Source organism: Varanus komodoensis, unplaced genomic scaffold (assembly GCF_004798865.1).
Source record: "Varanus komodoensis strain SLA01 unplaced genomic scaffold, ASM479886v1 scaffold45, whole genome shotgun sequence".
Classification (NCBI taxonomy): Eukaryota; Metazoa; Chordata; class Lepidosauria; order Squamata; family Varanidae; genus Varanus; species Varanus komodoensis.
The window spans coordinates 6,668,118-6,685,867 of NW_025336011.1; the positions used below are offsets into that span (position 1 = coordinate 6,668,118).

The 17,750-nt window shown below is 52.6% G+C and overlaps 1 protein-coding gene across 1 annotated transcript in view; it reads right to left on the reverse strand.

The window, feature by feature from the left end:
- Window positions 1-5,294: 5,294 nt before the first annotated feature.
- SHANK1 (SH3 and multiple ankyrin repeat domains 1) overlaps window positions 5,295-17,750 on the reverse strand; it is a 99,269-nt gene continuing 86,813 nt past the window's right edge. Inside the window, 4 exon segments of the mRNA XM_044444762.1 lie at window positions 5,295-6,428; window positions 11,311-13,735; window positions 14,249-14,351; window positions 15,962-16,083. Coding sequence (XP_044300697.1) covers window positions 5,858-6,428; window positions 11,311-13,735; window positions 14,249-14,351; window positions 15,962-16,083 — 3,221 coding nt within the window. The 3' untranslated portion in view covers window positions 5,295-5,857.

Consider the following 17,750-nt stretch of genomic DNA (forward strand, 5'->3'; position numbering starts at 1 on the left):
TACTCTACTTAACCCAAAATACCCACTCTTATCCCTTTTCAGAAAACCAGGAGTCCTGCTTTCCCCTCCCTGCATCAACCCGCAAAGCCCAAACATCCTTCTTTGGAGAACTTGGGATTTCCTGGTCACTCCTGAATTCCTTTTAACTGATGTGTGGGCTTCTACTGTTGGTCCAGAATATGAGGATTGGTGTCTTAGTTGCAAAACCCCCTCCCCATTTTGAATTGATCACATGCCACCCTCTCTAGAAAGTTGAGGAATCCAGTGTTTCTCCACCCCACACCCAGTTTCTGCTGCTTTGTTTAACCCTCCAATCTCTTCCTAAGCAATGGGCTTTGAAGAGAGTTGATTTCCTGATTGGGAAGGTCTGGCAACTACAGTAGAGTAACTGGTGGTATATATGGACTCTTGCACAAGCACCACAGTGTGGAGACCACAAGTAAGTGGCCTGGTGCGGTGGGTGCGGTGCTTCCACGCCATCTGGAAAGCAACTCCTTGGATGCCAAAGTTGGAACCTCCTCAGGGCACAAGAGCTGCTACTTCATGGTTCTGAGAAACGGGATTCCGTCAGTCCTACTCCCAGGGAAGCAGTGGTGGGCCCACATTAGCCTGTACACTCCCCACCCATACAACTGCCAACTTTTCAACTCCTGCTGCCCACACATTCAGGTTCCATGTGTCCAGTTCACTAGCTTTCCGGTTCCACCCATTAGGCACACTTTCCCAGGAAGGCCAGCCATGCCGCCTTCTAACCCTCGAGCCCTCTTTTCAAGGACCCAGACCTGGCTTCCTCCTGCTACAGTAAACCCATATCCTTATCCCTGCCCCGGAGAACCCAAGAGCCCCGACTCCCGGACTGCCCCCATAAATTCCTCCCACCTAACACAGTTAATTCTCCCCCCGCCCCGAGAGCTGGAAGGTGCGTATGCGGGGGCTGCCCAAGCAAGGGCCTGAGAACGGTAGCACAGACTCCCTCTGCCCGCTTGTAATCGGAGAGGAGACCGTCTTTCCTGCCTCCCCACAATATCATCATTTTGGAAGACATTCTCAAGTTTGTTTGTTTCGTTTCGCTCCCTCGTTGGGGCCTGTGGAGGGGAGGGGCCAGTGTGGCCAGTCCGACGAGACGACACAAGACAAGAGCCCTTTTCTTTAAAAAGAAAGAAAGAAAACAAGATGGCTGCTCAACCAGCAGCACACAGGTGTGGTGTTGGCAGCACATGTCATTAGCCACACAGTGAGGGGGTGGGGGGTCACCACCACGTGGCACTACAATGCGGCATCGGTGGCTGCCAGGTGCAGAGGGGTGGGTGACGGCCACGTGCCTGGAGCTGGAGCAGAGCGAGGCCACGCGGTGTGGAGCGGTGGCTTTGGAGGCACAGTAGGAACAGCCACGCGGCACATCGGGACGTGGCAACAAAGAGGCGCCACAGAAGGTGTTGGTGGGCAGGACGAGAGTGATGTCATGGCAAGAGGCATCCTGGAGAGGGGAGCCCACGAAGTCTCGGGGCGTTGCAGCAGGGCACTGCAAGGGTTAACCCAGCTATGCAAATTGAGCAAACATGCAGGACTCTGCTCAAAACATCCAGTGGCCCGCTTGTCCGACATCACCTGGCGAAGGCTGCTTCATGAGGACAAGATCCCCACGCCCCTCACTTCGGCTTAGGCTTCCTGCTGCTTTTGTTACGCCTTGTGGCTAGCCCCTCTCTCATCCAAGTGGCCCCTGACCCCTTTCCTCAGCCCTCTACAGGCCATTCCCACTGGCTGCCTCTGCTCTCGCCAGTGACTTCTGCGTCTGCCTAACAGACGTGCTTGAGGCTTCTGGAATACAGACCCTGTGCCCATCTCTGAGGCTGCAGGCAGCTACGTACATCCCTCTCAAAAAGACATGGCCCATGTAGATTTCTCAGTCTTGTATTATCACAAGCTAGGCTGGGGACAAGAAAGCGCTCGCTAGGAGAGCCCAGTAGCCATGGCCACTTGGAGCCTCGACTTCAGCTTTTCAGAATTGTCCCCACCTGCTTTTCCCAACCACGAGGGCTAGAAATTCACCTTGTTTTAATAAAAGCAAAGCTGAAACTTTTTAAGGTTCTGTGAATTATCCTGGCTCCCCACGTAAACATTTATTTGCCTGGGGCCTACCATCAGTTTTTTTTTTCTTTTCATTTTTTTCTTTTTTCTTTTTTTTTGCATGCCTGGGTTAATCGTGTGGTCATGAAGGGAAAGGGTACATTGCTGGCCTTGACAGGAGTCAGATGTGCAAGGTTACCCAACATCAGGGAGCATGGGCACATGTGTGATGGGAGCCACGTAATACACGGACGTGGCGTGGCTCAGAAAGCAGCGTGCTACGCCACATGATTAACGGTCGTGGGAAGGAGGGGAGGACTTAGCTGTATGGCACAGAACTACGGTTTCGGAGGGGCGAGAGCTGGGATCAGCCACCTGGCACATTCGTGGTGGGGTGGTGGTGGCCAGCCGTAGATCTAACAAGTCACAGCAACAGGTGAAGTGGTAAGAAGGGGCCAGCCACAAGCCCGACAGTCACAGATAGGAGTCTTCACACTTCCCCACAGCTCATAATCCCTGACGTGGAGATGGGGAGGGGGAGTCAAGGGGTTCTCCCCCCCTTTCCCCTCCTGTTGGATGGAGCATTACACTGAGGATCCCAGCAATGGGCAGCAGCAAGAGCCCCCCTCCCTAGCTCGTGTCCTGGGGAGGGGGGAAAGCAGTCTGTGCACTGGGTCCTGGTGTCCACATGGCTGCGATGGGGAGGACAAGTTATGGAGCACCCCCTCGGTATGCTGGGCTCTCGTTTCTTTGGCAGCTGAGCATTGGGGAAAAATGGAGGTGCCCCATCCACAGCACAGATATGGTCAGTATCCAAGACCCCTCTCCCCTGGGATTGTGGGTAGTAGGAGCAAGGGATGATGGAGACAGCTGGAGAGACCCACAAGTGGGAGCACCTGCCCACATCCAATTGACTGCCCCCGTTCTTCCCTGCTCCAGCCCCTCAGCGTCTCCAGAGCTGGAGTGCCTGGTTGCCACAGATACCCCTCTGGCAGAAGAACACAGAGACAAATCCCTCCCTAAACTTCTCAGGGAGAAATGTTCATATGGAGATCTCCCCATTCTGGAAGTTGAAAAATAAATGCATGATGCATGTGCAAAATGTAGATGGGCAGCATTAAGCTTCTGAAATGAGGACGAGATGAAGTCAGCTGCTGAACCCGAGTACACGAGGCGTGAGCAGCAGTGGTGCAGCACGGATGCACCTGTGGATTAAACTGCAGCTTTTGGGACCTTCTTGTATCCAAGGTTGTAGCAGGCATGGATGGCTGGCAGAGCTCACCTGCTTTCACAGCACTGGTGTGAATCCCGCGCACAGTCTGAGCTCATTCATCTGGGGTGACCCATGAGATGCAGCCGCTTTTCAAGGCTAACAGCATCAGGTTTCTCATGGTGCACTTCTAGCAGCAGACTGGGAATTAACTATTCGTGTGGTCACCTATGGGAACTGAGCATCACTTCCTGGTGATCTGTGAGATGATTCCATGAAGGACTAAGCAGAGTAGATGAATCAATCCTTTCCCTTGATACACGTGACTGTACCAAGGTCACAATTTCAGATCCTGCTTATCCATGCACAAACACCACCATCTTTGCAGCCAAGAGGCTGTACTGGCGGCGGCAGCCACCTTCCCAAACAGGTAGGAATCCTGTATGAGCCAACCCACCCTCCTCTGTCCAAATGCATGCTCCAGCCACTTGCCAGCACTACAAGCCCCATTCACCTGAGCCACACCGCCTAATGGCCCAGACGCAGAGAGCAGGTATGCCCTGGAAAGGGGCCTGCAGAACCAAAGGGTGGATCCTGTTGATCTGGTGCAGGCTGACCAGATTACGGAGACCCAGTAAAATGAGGCATTCTGTGGTCAACACCAGCAGCACAAATATGTTGAGTGCAAAATCTGAAACAGCCAGGCCCATTTATACGGCCGATTTGCTTTCAGGTAAGAGCTTCCATTGTCCAATCATCCTACCCCATCCACAAATTTTTATGGGTGGCCCATCTTCCTTTTGTAACCCACTGGCGTTTTTGGGCATCGATGACCTTTCTTCCCTTTTAACCAACCAGAAAACCTGTTGAAATGGAGTGGCTACAGAATGCCTATTTGTTTGGTTACTGTAAGGAGTTGTCGGTCTGGTAGCACCACCTCTCTGTTCACCATTCTGAATCTGTGCCAATGGCCACAGGGGCTCTTTTCCTGACGAGCTCAGATCACACAGCATGGCACCAAGCTGCAGTATCAGCACGTGGCCAATGCTCGCTGGTGGGGGGAAATATTCTGTGTCCACCCCCAATTTAGGCTGCTGGCTCTTAGTGCTTGTGGCCTTTGGACATGCCTGGCCTAGCACAGTACTGCAGCCACTGTGAACAGCACCCCCCTCCCGCCTTGGTAGCAAGACAAGCTGTTCTGTGGACAGCCCTTATTTGGGAGCTGCATGTGCTGCGTGAGGCAGCTGGACAAGGCCTTTGCCACGGCATGAGCTCATCGCCAGCACTGTAGGTTCCCTGACTTGCTACGTTGTGTAGCCAAAGCTATTTGACCGGCAGGGCACAGTGGAAGCCCACAACATGCTCCGCGCGTCAGCTTGGGCACTCGCATTGCACAAGCATAAGCTCAGCATCAGAGGTGCCGTTCTCTGGACCACTAGCAAGAGCTGCTAGACTGGTGCATATTTGGGACAGAACTCTCTCTGTGAGGACTCCCCAGTTTTGGAAGTGCCTGCCTGGAGAATTATAACCTCATCACTGCTGGCACTACAAACGACTCTAACGACACATTTATTCCTATCTGCATTCAGGACTTAAAAGCCATCGGCTGCTTCAAAGTGTGCATGTGTGTTTTACTATCATTTGCATGTTGATGGTTTTTTAAGTTTTGATGTACTATACGTTGTCTTGTAAGAGCAGTGTGCCCTGCAAGGAGAGTATTTTTAACTAATTATAGAATTCAGTACTGTGTGCAGGGGCCCCTGCATTCTGACAACCTCAGCTTCCATTTAAGAGTGAGCTCTGTTTAAAGAGTGAGCAAGTTTCTAACCTTTATGGATGTGAAAATAAGATTGAATGGCTGTCAGCTGTGTCTAATACACACCCCTAAAAACTGGCCAAATCAAGGAGCTTTCCGATGAGCTGCAGGGCAAGGGCAGAAAGTGAGATTGAGGCCCTCTCCCCAACACTAGCGAAAGCAGAATCAATTCTGTAGAGCAAGCAGATATACGCAAAGCTGTGTCTCTTCCCTCTTTTTAAAGTCCGCAACAATCGTGTTAACCGAGATGATGCATGGGGCAAGCCGTTACATGGTTCGATGAGACGATGTGCCGGCGGCAGCTGCCAAGTCAACACAAGCGGCAACATGGAGGATGGTGCACACGTGCAGGCACGAGCAGGGAGGGCATCAAAGCAAGCAGCAATGCCAGTGGGGGATGACGTGTGAGTATACGTCTACAGATACACACACATATATCGTGTCACCCACATTCAATGTCCATACAGAAGTGGCCGGTGCCACATGTCGGGATGAGCGGAATGGATAAACTGCTACATGGCAACGCAAAGGAGAAAAGTGCACACCCGCGAGGGTGCCCAAGCAGGCTTTGGTGAGCTTCTCCCAGTGTCTCTCTGCCAGGGGGGCATCCCCACCCTACCCGGACCCCACAGGGTCTCTCTTTGCAGCTTCCCTTGTGCCCGGCCCCATAGCTGCAACCCTCCACCTCCGCTGTTCTCCCCAGTGGCGGGGATCCATCGTACATTCAGGTGAGGGGCTTCCCAGGGCAGGGCAGTTCCCCCACATCACCTCTCCAGAAAGAATTTGAGGGCACGGGCGATGTTCATGCGGTGCCCGACTCGTGTCACGCCCAGGTCAATGAAGTCTTCCTTGGTGAGAGAAGGCAGGTGGGAGCCATCGATTTCGTTGTCCAGGAACCGGTCACGGTGCTCCCCCAGCTTCAGGTACTCCAGCCAGTCGGCCACGTCATATTTGGTCCAGAAAGGCAGTGGCTTGGAGCCGAATGCCTTGTCCGTGGCAGGTGGTAGGAAGTGGGTCGGAGACAAGGAGCGGCTGCCTGAAGGGAAGCCAGGGAAAGGGTGCTCACCCCCCGACGTGGGTGAGCCGCGGAGATCGAAAACGCCAGTGTAGAGGGGCACAGAAGGCAGGATAGGAAGGGAAGAAGGCCTCGGGGCAGGGCTAATTTTGTGCTCGCTGGGCAGGGCGGCTGGGCTGGGCGCACGCCGCAGGGCTGGGCGGATGTCAAACTCCACGCTTTTGGGGTGCTTGCTGCCCTGGGGGGACTTCGGCCAGTTGTGGAAAAGGCTGCTTACGGGCTTGGAGGAGATCAGTGATGGGGAGGTCTCATCAGGGAGCCTGTGGGGAAGGAGATGATATAGTTAGCATCTGCAGTGCTTCCTGTCGGAATAGAACTGAACAGGAGCTACTGGAAGAAGTAAATGGTTCCCTACAGTTCTGCCAAGACACGATGTCTTTGCTGGCATACCCTTCACAATCCTTGGCGTCCAGGGGTACATCCTGGTCCGACCACTAGGATTGACTTGTGCAGCTTATGTCTTTTCTTTCTGAATGTCTTTTCTTTGGCAAGAGAAGACATGGAAGCATCAGAGGGAAAACACGACATTGCCTGGACTCTCCCATAAAAGATGCCAAAGATGGGAGGCGTTGGTGCCACAACAAACTTGTCTGCAAACATCCCTGCTTAACTCTACAGATGATGCTTGACTGCATGAACGTGCAGTCGTGTGTGACGCGCAGGCACACAAATGCCCCTCCCCCCCTTTTTGTAAACCCAAAGCAGTTATGGGAAATTGCGACTTAGGTTTTAAGTTACTGGGGGGTGTGCATGCGTTATCTCTTGCCCTCTGGGTTTTTACTATTAAAATCACCCCCACCCATCACCAGGATTTGCCCCATCAGTGGAAAAAAATCCAGTGAGGGCTGGGGAAAATATTCCTATGACAGACGATCTTGACACTCTGGAGTCCTCTGGACAGGGCCTGACACACTTCTACATGAGACACTGAGCTCCCCACAAAACAGAGCCTGATGGACTTGTTGCAGCCACCTGTGGGAACCCAAAGGGTGGCCTTTCCTGACCTAGTTGATTTCTAGACACTTGGGACTATAATGGCCATGCTGGCTGGGGATAATGGGGGTTGTAGTCCAATACATCTGGTGGCCCCAGGCTTGAGAAAGCTAAGGTGTGATGCCGTATCTGTAACAGAAGCCTCCTCCTTGCAGCAGCTCTCTGTACTTCCATGGCTTCCACACGGGCCTCTTGCCAGTGCCGGCCATCATAGTCTGGGGGAACAATACCTCTTTCATGGACTATGAACAAGCCTGCATAAAGCACACCTGTTCCCCAAACAGGCAGGCTTCCCTTAGGAAGGAGGAACTGGCTTGCAACATCTGCCATTACTTCCTCCCACTTATCTGGTTGGTATCACAACTGACTGTGCAAGCTGCTCCTGTGCTTCTCCTCAATCTGCTGTTGGACTTCAGTTTCCATCAGCCCCAGTGGGCATGGTATGTGGCCAGGAACTCTTGAGAGGTGTAGTCTGAAACACTTGAGGAGCACCACACTGAGGAAGGCTGTGCTAGGAACAGGGCTGTGCGCAAGAACGTTACAAGCACAGAAAAAACGGGGAAAGGGTCAAAATGAAGGCTTCAAGTGTAATAACAGGGCAGTGGGTAGGAGACGCTGTTTCCAAAGCAAGGGGGGAAAGCAGCAGCAAACCCAGGTCAGGGATGCCTTGACAATTAGAGAGCACATGAAATGCACCCCAGCTTAGATATATACCCAGTACAACTCCATTCTGATGTCAGGAGTTAGAGAACTGCCAACCTGCCTTGCAGATCTTCTCCTGTATAAAAGCCTAGCCCTGCCCCATCTGAGGGGGCATTTTAGGGCTCAGGTATATTAAAAAAAGGTCTCCATGTGTGCATGTTACAATTAAAAGGGAAAGAACAAACAGAATTCCTGCAGTGAAAGCAAGTACTTCCAAGTCCAATTCCTTTCCCTGTTGGGCTTATAAAATGGTGAAGTGTCAATCAGAAAAGAGAACTGGATAATGCAGGATGGACTTCAGACGTTGCTTGGCGATCACAGGAGAAGCCTTCCTCACTCTGGTCCCTCCAGGTGTGTTGGACAGCAACTCTCATCATTCCCAGCTAGCATGGCCATTGTGGGGTTGGGGGAAGGCGGAATGCATCAGGCTGCAGAAGTGGGAAGCCAGCCTGCCCCAAAGGGGCCTCTTTCAGAGATGAATGCCCTCAGTGGAACCCAATATAGGCATGTCATGAGCGGAGCTGGCTAGTACTGGGCATCATACTAGACGACCTGGGAGGCCCCTTCTGACTCGCTATGTTTCTATGTCTCCTTCTGTTTGAAGCACGTGGAAAGCGGAAAGCGGAATCCTTTCCTAGGGTAAGGACTTTTCCATCTTGGGTATCAGCAAGTCTGTCTCATGCTAGAATGGATGGATCGAACTGTTCCTGGGAAGGAGACTCTCTAGGTAGCCACTGAAAAGAAGAAAGCAACAGAGATGGCAGGAAATGGATCCATGCCTGAATGTTTATTCTCATCCTTTCCTAGAGAATGGTGTCTTCTCTCACCCCCAAAGTCCACTATTTCTCCATCCCTGCAGATGCCCCAGCCTACCATGGCCTTGTTGTGCTATAGCCCATTAGATTATCTCCTCTCTTGCCCCCCAAAACAAGACCCCACCCAAACAAAGACACTCTTCTTCCCCAAAATTGTGGCTTTAACTCCCAGCCTTCTCTCCTGCCCACTCCAAGATAAGCCATACTGATGTGGTGTGCTGGGCATACCATCCCAACATTCCCTTTGACCAAGCACACGGCGCTGGAGGAGCAGCAGACATGACAGCAGATGAATGACAGAATGGAGCAAATAAAACTCGCCAATGGGACTGCGCTGAATGGACGGGGGCGGGGCTGTGGCCCCACAGTGTCAAGGCCTCTCTGTGAGCACGTGTATATTCCTAGGCACATGTACACTCGCAATGCCCTCCAGTGGAAAGGCCATCACAGGTCAGTCGCTATGGAGATTCCAGAAGAGTCAGTTCTCTAGAGGGAGGTGACCTCAGCAAGGTGGCAGGTTAATGAGGGGTGTATGCGGAGGACCTGCAAAAAGGGTCTGTGATGGCAGAAAGGGAGGCACCCCACAGATCCTCTTCTAGAGGGCCTCAACCTCAGAGCTCTGCCTTTTGTAACGGGCTGGGAGCTGCGGTTCTCAGGCTGTTTAGGGCAGCCTGCCCCAACCAGATGTCCTCCAAGTGTGTCTGAGGACACCCTGACACGGACAGCAAGGTCCAGCACCCTCTTCCACAGCCCCAGGCAAGCTGAGTATGCCTTTGACTTCCTTCCTGCCAAGGACACGCTTCTTCCCCCAGTGCAAGGAATCTGCTGTGTGTAGTGCTGGCCAAGAGCTTGGGAGGCTTTACAGGGGCTTAGACAAAATCCATGATATGTGTGTGTGTGTGTGTGGGGGGGGGGGGTTGTCAATGGCTGTGATAGTTCTATATACCCTCCGGAACTGCTGGCCGTATGACTCCATGTTCCAGTTGCTGGAGAACATGGGAAAGAAGATACTGACACATTTATGTCCATCTTGTGAGCTTCCTGCCAGTTTCATAGAATAGCAGAATAGTACAGCTGGAAGGGGCCATGAAGGCCATCGAGTCCAACCCCCTGCTGTTGCAGGACACCATGTTATACCATCCCACTCGGATGGCTGCCCAGTTTCTCCAGTCTGGGAGAGCCCACCACCTCGCTAGGCAGCTCGTTCCACTGTTGTATTGCTCTGACAATGAGGAAGCTTTTCCTGATGTCCAGCCTGAATCTGGATTGTCGCAACTTGAATTGATTATTCCGTGTCCTACACTCTGGTATTAGCAAGAAGGGATCTTAACCTTCTGATTGGTCACTGTGGGAACAGTACACTGGACTAGGTAAGTCTTTGGTATGATCCAGAGTAGCTCTGTTACATTATGTTCTAAAGCTGCTTTCTCCAACCTTGTGTCTTCCAGACACGTTTGGACTACAGCACCCAGAATTTCCAGTCAATGGCCCCACTGGATAGAAATTCTGGGAGTTGTGGTCCAAATGCTTCTGAAGGCCACCAGGTTGGGGAAGGCTGTTCTAAAGAGCTCCCTGAAAAAAGAAACCTGAATATGACTGCACTACAAAGTAACATTTTGTCAGAGACTGTAAGCTTCCAGTGGAAGATTTCACAGCTATCTGCAAGCTTGAGCACACAGGCTCCCTTGGCTGGGGGGGGGGGGGGTGTCAAAAGGTCATGGAGGCCTGTTCTGGCAAAAAGGAAGGCAGCCATTTCCTCATGTTGATGTACAACAGCAACGAAATCGAGCAGCTCCTGCAGTCAGACTGCAAAAGGTCAGGGGCAACATATGCATATCCTAAGACCTTCTGGTATCAGAAGAAACTGCCTTAAAAATGAGCCAGAGAAGTTCTTAACAGAAACAGATCTATACTTGGCACAGCACAAAAGTTTCCATATGCATAAAGACAGGCCCTCACCAGCTTCGTGGATTGAAACACATGTTATGGGAGTCAAATGCACATCTTTAAAGATGTGCATATGCCTCTTTAAGACTGTTCGCACTCAGGAAAACAAAGAATTTGACATTAGCCAAAGATTCCTGCCAGTTATTGGCCTGAGGATATCTTTGCCTGGAAACGTCAGAGTCTGGTGACTACACAAGACCAGGTGTGTGCATCATGTGTGTGCAAGCCATGCACATGCGCCTGCTGGGAGGCCCTACTTCTACACACATGCTCTTCTGGTCACAGTCCTGGGTGCGCAACTATGCCACAGGATGGCCAAAGCATGTGCTTGGAGGAGCTGATCCGTGTCCTTTGTGCACAAGATGGAATGGTCAGTGTGTGCACACAGCTGCGAGCCAGAGGCACGGCAAGCACAAGCAGGAGGCACGGTGTGTGCATGCCTGCACCAGAGCATGAAGTGTGACGTGTTCTGCACATGGGGCACCTTCACCCTGCCCTTGCCGGCACACCAAACGATGCAATGGTGGTAAAATCAAAACCAAAAAATCATAAAAGAAAAGCAAGCATCGACGGGAGAATGAGAAAAGGAGACAAACCCAACTGAAACACGAGATGCGGCATGCACGGAGCTGGCTTCCTGCTTCCTTCTCCTCCTCCTCCTCCTCCTGCTCCAGTCGCCTAGTACCTTTGCCTCTGCAAGGAGCTGGGCCTCTCAGAACCAAAGGGGGCTACCGCATCGGGGGGTCGTGACCACGACACGCCGCCCATCTGCTGCAGCTTGGTGCTCAGCTCGCTGATGATGCTGGCCTTCATGGAGGACATCGGGGAGGCCTTGGACTCCTCCCAGGGCAGCGGCGATTTCTGCTGCAGCTCTTTGCCCGGCTCGGCGGCCGCCGGCTGCTGGTGGTAGGGCGGGGCGGGCGTGAGGGCAAACATGTTCTCAGTGCATGAGGAGACCGAGATGGTGGAGCTGGTGGGCGTGGCCACGGGCAGGCGGCCCGGGAAGGGCCGGGAGCGCAGCTTGGCCTGCAGCGGGCTTTTCTCGGTGCCGCCGCCGCCCCCGACCCCCCCTCCTCCGGCGCTGCCCCCGAAGGCCTGCCCGTCCAGATAGGTGATGTACGTGTCCAGGAGTTCGGTGCCTTCTCCTGACATGCTGGAGAGGGTGGACACGCTACTGATGGTCTCCAAGTGGTGGTCGCTGCTGCTCCGACTGTCCACCTCCTCAATTCCCGAGTCAGTCACGGCCTCGGGGGCCTCTGCAGCAGGGATGGCGATGGAGGAGACGACGGAGGAGAAGTTGACATGGGGGGCTTCCTTGGTTTCCGCCGTCCCCACTTGGGTCAGGGTGGCCACCTCACTGTCGTAGGATGTCAGGCTCGAAGCCGTGGAGTCCAAGGCGGCCGGGGCAGGGGGAGCCGAGGGAGGGGCCATTGCTGGGGGCAGCTCGTTAGCCGCTTTGGGAGGGGACTCCGGCTTATCAAAGCTGTTGGAGAACTCGAGGGGCGGCGGGAGCGGCTCCGTGAAGACGAACTCATCATCGACGTCGATGGATGGCGCAGGCGGGGGCAGCACCAGCAAGGGGAGCCCATTCTCTTCGGCCACACGCTCCGGGGGTGCGGCGGGCACCTCCGCCTTCCCACCCTCGTGACCCACTTCCTCCTCCTCTCCTGGGCGGCAGTTCTCCACAAAGCGCACGTGCAGCTCCAGCTTCTCGCCCTCCTCGGGCCGCTTCTCCCAAGGGACCGCTTTGGCCAAGGAGGGGGGCTGCTGCTCCGGGGAGGGATGCCGGGGGCTCTCCGGTTCCTTCCGGGGCGAGGCGGGCCGCTGCTGGTGGTGGTGGTGATGCTGCTGATCCGGCGTCCCCCAGAGGCGCAGGATGGAGCTGCCGGGAGATTCGGGGGGTTTTGGAGCCTCCCCAAACCGGGGTGAGGAGGGGCGAGAGTGCCGGTCTTCTCGGCTCTCCTGCTGTGACTGGGACTCCTTTAAGGCCCGCTCACGAGCCACCAAAGCCAGCCCCAGGGGGGACCCTGGGTCTAAAATCTTGCCTGTCAGTGGGTGAATGAGAGGCGCTGAATGGGACTGGAGCTGTGGCAGGAAACTGGAGCACACGGAGGTGAAGGCGCTGGTGGTGCTGGCTCCGTAGGTTTTCGTGGCCCGAGACGGGAGGTAACCGGATCCGCCCACACCCCCGGCACCGCCCCCAGCAAAGCCAGATGCCATGTTGAGCTGGATGTACGGCTCGCTGGAGAACATGCCTTCATCGATGGACTTGGAGTGGCGGAGGCGGGGCATGGGCGCCTGCTGGGAGTCGTCATCCGGCTGCTCCGTGGAGAGGAAGAGCGCGGACTTGCGGCGGGCCTCGCTGTACCACTCGCGGTCTCGCCGGGCTGCCCCCACCAGGGCGGCCCCAAACTGGCTGGTGAAATCCATGCTGTTGTGCAGCTGGAGCGAGGGGACGGGCACCACTGGCTCCGGCTGGCTCTCGGCCTCCATGCTGCTTCCCTGGCTGCTGCGCCCGCTGCTGCTCGTCGAGGGGGCCTTGATGATGATGGTGGGGATCGGGATGGAGCTCTTCTCCGGCGGCGTGGACGCCACAGGCTGCGAGGAGGGCGGGGGCTGCATCTGTGGCGCCGGGGTGCTCTGCTGCTGCCGCTGCTCGTCCTCCACCTTGGTCTGCTTGACCAGCGGCCCCTTCCGGCGCATGGGCTTGGTGGGGACGTACATGGCAGTGTTGGTGGCCCGGGGGGGCAGGTTGTAGTAGCGCAGGTCAGGGGTGTGGCCCCGCCACCCGCGGGCAGTGGACCCCTCAGCTCCCTGCTCCGACTCCTGGCGATAGAGGGACATCTTGTCGCGGACGCGCGGGGGCAGCTCGTACGAGGGCTCCTGGTGCAGGGAGGCAGAATACAGCTTCGCCTCAGCACTGGGGTTGAAGGTCGAGCGAGCCGAGGGAGTGGCACGTCCCGACGCAGAGGGCGAGGTGCTGCTGTACGGGGGGTCAGGCGGGGAAGTGGTGGGAGGTGGCGGGATGTCATCCGAACCAGGGACGGACAGGCTGCGGCTGAACTTCATGGCAGGGGGGGCGAGGTAGGGCTTGTCATCCTCGGCGGCTCCTGGGGAGGGAATGGATGCTGTCATCCTTGAATGGTCCTCCCACCCCTGCTCTGTGGCCCAACCAAATGAAACCACCTTCTCTTCCTCCCCTCCACCCGCAATTCACTCCCTTTTCAGAGATTTTTATCACCCACCCTCCATGTTTAGGAAAGTCTCACCCCATAGGATACTTCTCTCCCCATTGGTGGTTATTGCCACTATGAGACGAAGAGACCATTGTGCAGAGAGCTGCTGTGGGATGACCGTGTGAGACCTGCACCATGGTCATGTCACTTGCAACTCGCTTCTTACAGAATCCGACCGGGGACAGGCAGCCCGATGCCAGACGAGTTCCACAACTTGGACGAGTTCCACAAGTCCCAGCCCGCTCCAGTGATGGTCTGGCGTTAGGAGAGTGGCAGCCCAACACCCCTGGGGGACACCATCATGCCCACTCTCCATCCTGCCCCTGCCTCCCGCTCCCCAGCACCAACTGCAGAGTCTTGTCCTACTCCCTCCGGACCCCATCTCACCAATAGATTTCTGGCGGAGCATGATGCCTGCAGGGTGACTGGTTGGTAAGTAGGCTGGGCGCTCATAAGTAGCCTGGCCAGGACGGTGCTGTTCAAAGCTGGGCTGAAAGAAAGGAAAAAGAGGGCGAGAGGGACGGGGAAGAGACCCGAAAACTGGTAAGCAAGGCAGCGGGAGCAGGTGCAGCAACTCATGCCGGTGCAGTCGTAATTGGGATAACCAGTATTCCTTTTAATGCCAACTCAGGGCCAACAGAAATGGAACCAAACGGGGCCACTGAATAGCACAAGGCCCCCAGTGCTTCCAAAGTGACATTAAAAACAAAAATCGAAGAAGACAAGCCTTCCCCACACCCCCTGTGCAGAGAGGGGGTGCTTGGTAGCCACGGAATACTGAGTGTGGGCCACTTTGCACAAGATGGCAGGCCCTTGTGGGTTAATTTCTTGTGAGGAGCTGGGGCTTGCCATGGCTTGTTGCATTCTCCACACCGAGCCAACTAGGGCTATTTGAGGGCTAAATAGATTATATACAAACCCTAAAACAGACTGTGGGCTATGTATGCATTGTTTAACCCTTCAATAATTCCTGCTGCCCCAGGTTTGGCTCATCTGTTGTTTGACTCAAGCCTTTGTGTCGGAAGAGCAGAGCAGCCTGTTTGGAAGATGCAGCTGGCCGAAACCCTAAACAGGAATACTCTTATTCGAAGGAAGAATATACTGCAACATTCTGTTGCTGTTGCTACTGGAACAAATGATTCATAGGGTACATTTTGAGTGTTTAAATTAAACATTTCATATCTCAACAGTTTCTATGACAATCCTTTAAAGTGTCTTCGTATCATTGGTTCATAATGACAATAATTAGATTTTTTAACCCTGCCTCTCCTGCAAGGAGCTCCAGAGTGTTAAAAAAGAGGAGCTGTGCAAGCCCAGGGCTTGCCTAACCAAGCAAACAGGAACTTTCCCAACCCAACACACCAGTTGCTCACACAGAGTCCTTTCACATAAAGGACTCCATCCTCCCTGACATTGTTTTCTTAATCTCTTTAGTTTATGATTAGGTCACAGATGTTCATCCCCAAAAGCCTTAGTGAAAACCAATTATATGTTTTTGCTACAGTTTGGCTATTAAAAGCACACATTTACGACCTCAAAGAGGAAAGTTCAGGAGGAAATATAATAGAAACTGTATTTAAAACAATACATTTTGTGCCAGTTTCTCTTCCTGTAAAGTCAAACTTAACATTAAAAAACACTTACTGTTTTGCATGCTCCCACACTGGACTAGTGAAATATCAAGTCTACAGAATTTTTTTAAAAAATGAAATGACTAAAATGGAAATAAGACCCCAAAATGGCATAATGTTATTACAGCCTCTCTAACCTGGGGACCTCCAGATGTGTCAGACTACAACTCCAATCACATCCAGCCATCGCCACGCTGCCTGGAAATTACGAAATTTCTAGTTCTGATCAGTCTTCCCCAGCCTTGTGGCTTCCAGACGTGTTTGAACTGCAACACCCAGAATTCTCAGTTTGGGAGTTGTGGTCCAAATGCTTCTGAAGGCCATCAGGTAGAGGAAGGCTGGTCCAGATCACCTGGAGAACCCCACAGTGAAGAAGGTAGCATTGCCCTTTGTCCCCTGCCGTCTTCCTTTTTCCTTTAAATTCACAGCCAGATGCGTCCTCCACTGAGTGGACACTCCTCTATCCTACCTCAGAGAAGTAGCTCTTGGCAGCACCCCGAGACTTCCCCAAAGAAGGAAGCCCTCCACTTCCACATCCATCTCCAACATTGATCGTTTGCTGAGCAGCTGCCAGGATTTCATCCAATTTGTCTGCAATGAGGGGAAAACAGAAAAAAGAAGCTGATCACACAATGGGCAAGATTACAGCCATCCCATTACAGTTCCCACAAACAGCACTCCCCACCTCCTCAACCCATCAGGCTCACAAAGTACTCTGCTAGGCTGGTCTACCCAAAGGCAGACAACAGAATCCAGAATTCCAAATTCCTTGCCTCCCTGTGTAGGTCTCAAGATTACACTAAGGTTAATTGACATCCTTTCATGTGGGAACTTTATTATTAGAATCCCTGCAGTCCACCAATATGTTTTAAATGTACATGAAAAGAATGAACACCCCAAATCCAGGATAACTAATCTGTGTTAAATTATCCTAAGTCTGCATTTATATATAAGGACAGCAAGTGGCTTGCAGCATTGGCCCAAGGTCATATGAACTAAGAAGATACCTTGCTGAGAATTAGATACTTGGTCTAATCTGAGGAAAACTTTTCTTTTTCAACACACCTATGGCAATACTTAAACCATCTATATTGATGGAACTGGTTTTAATTTATTAATTTTATTAATTTACTTTTTTGTTTCATTATATATATTGTGTTTTATCTTGTTTGTTTATAGTAATTTTTAACAGTATTATTTTATTATTATTGGCATTTTTATTGGAACGGCCACCCAGAGAGCATGATGCTAACAGAAGGCTTTTACACAAGTTTAATTAATCAATCAATCAATCAATCAATCAATCAATAATATTGTCTACTCTGGGTGTGTAGAACTTGTGGCCTTCCAGCTGATGGACTACAACACCCATTATGCATAATTATTTCCATTCTGGCTTGGGCTTAGGGTTGCCCCAGATTTCCCCATCCTTAGTCTACTTCAGCCCATCCCTCAAACCTGGCACCTTCCAGACATTTTGGGCTACAGTTCCCATTATTTCCAGCCACTGGCCATGTTGACTGGGAATAATAGGAGTTGCAGTGCAACATGTCTGGAAGACACCAGGCTATGAAAGACTAGTCTAAGTTATGAGCAGTATTATGAATCCGGTGTCCATCCCAGATCTCTCTTTTACCCATCTCCATGCCAGCCCTCAAGGAGGAGATGGGAAGCCAAAGTGATCACCAGCCTGTTGTCAGCAAATGAAGTCCACGTGGCCAAGTGGAGATGCAACACAGGGAATGGTCCGCCATTCAAACTGAGAAAAGACTGAGCCACAGCATCAGAGAGGCAAGATTAACACATATTTGACTGGAAAACCCCACAAAGGTGGCCAAATGAAGTAGTGAATGGGGTCTTCTCCAATTTAGTTCCTTCTAGATATCATGAACTTCCAGCTCCCATCAGACTGAGTCAGCATGCCTGATAGTCAGGAATGCTGGGAGTTGCAGTCCTGAAATGTCTAGAGGGCACAAGGTTTGGGGAAGATATGTTTAAAGCATTAATTTATTAGAGGAACCAAGAGAGAATTATGCTAGCTATATAAACAGTTGTCTTCAGAAAGGCAACAGGAAGACAAGCTCCCCGCTGGATTCTTTTGGGGTTAGGCTCACCATACCCGCATGCTCTTGCAGTGAATAATACATGGAAAACTCTATGCCACTGTAACCCAAATATTAACCAAAAAAGGGGGTGTGAAAAAGGCCAGATTCAGCCATGAAAATTAATAGCTCCAGTAGTGTTCACTCTGCTAGCCC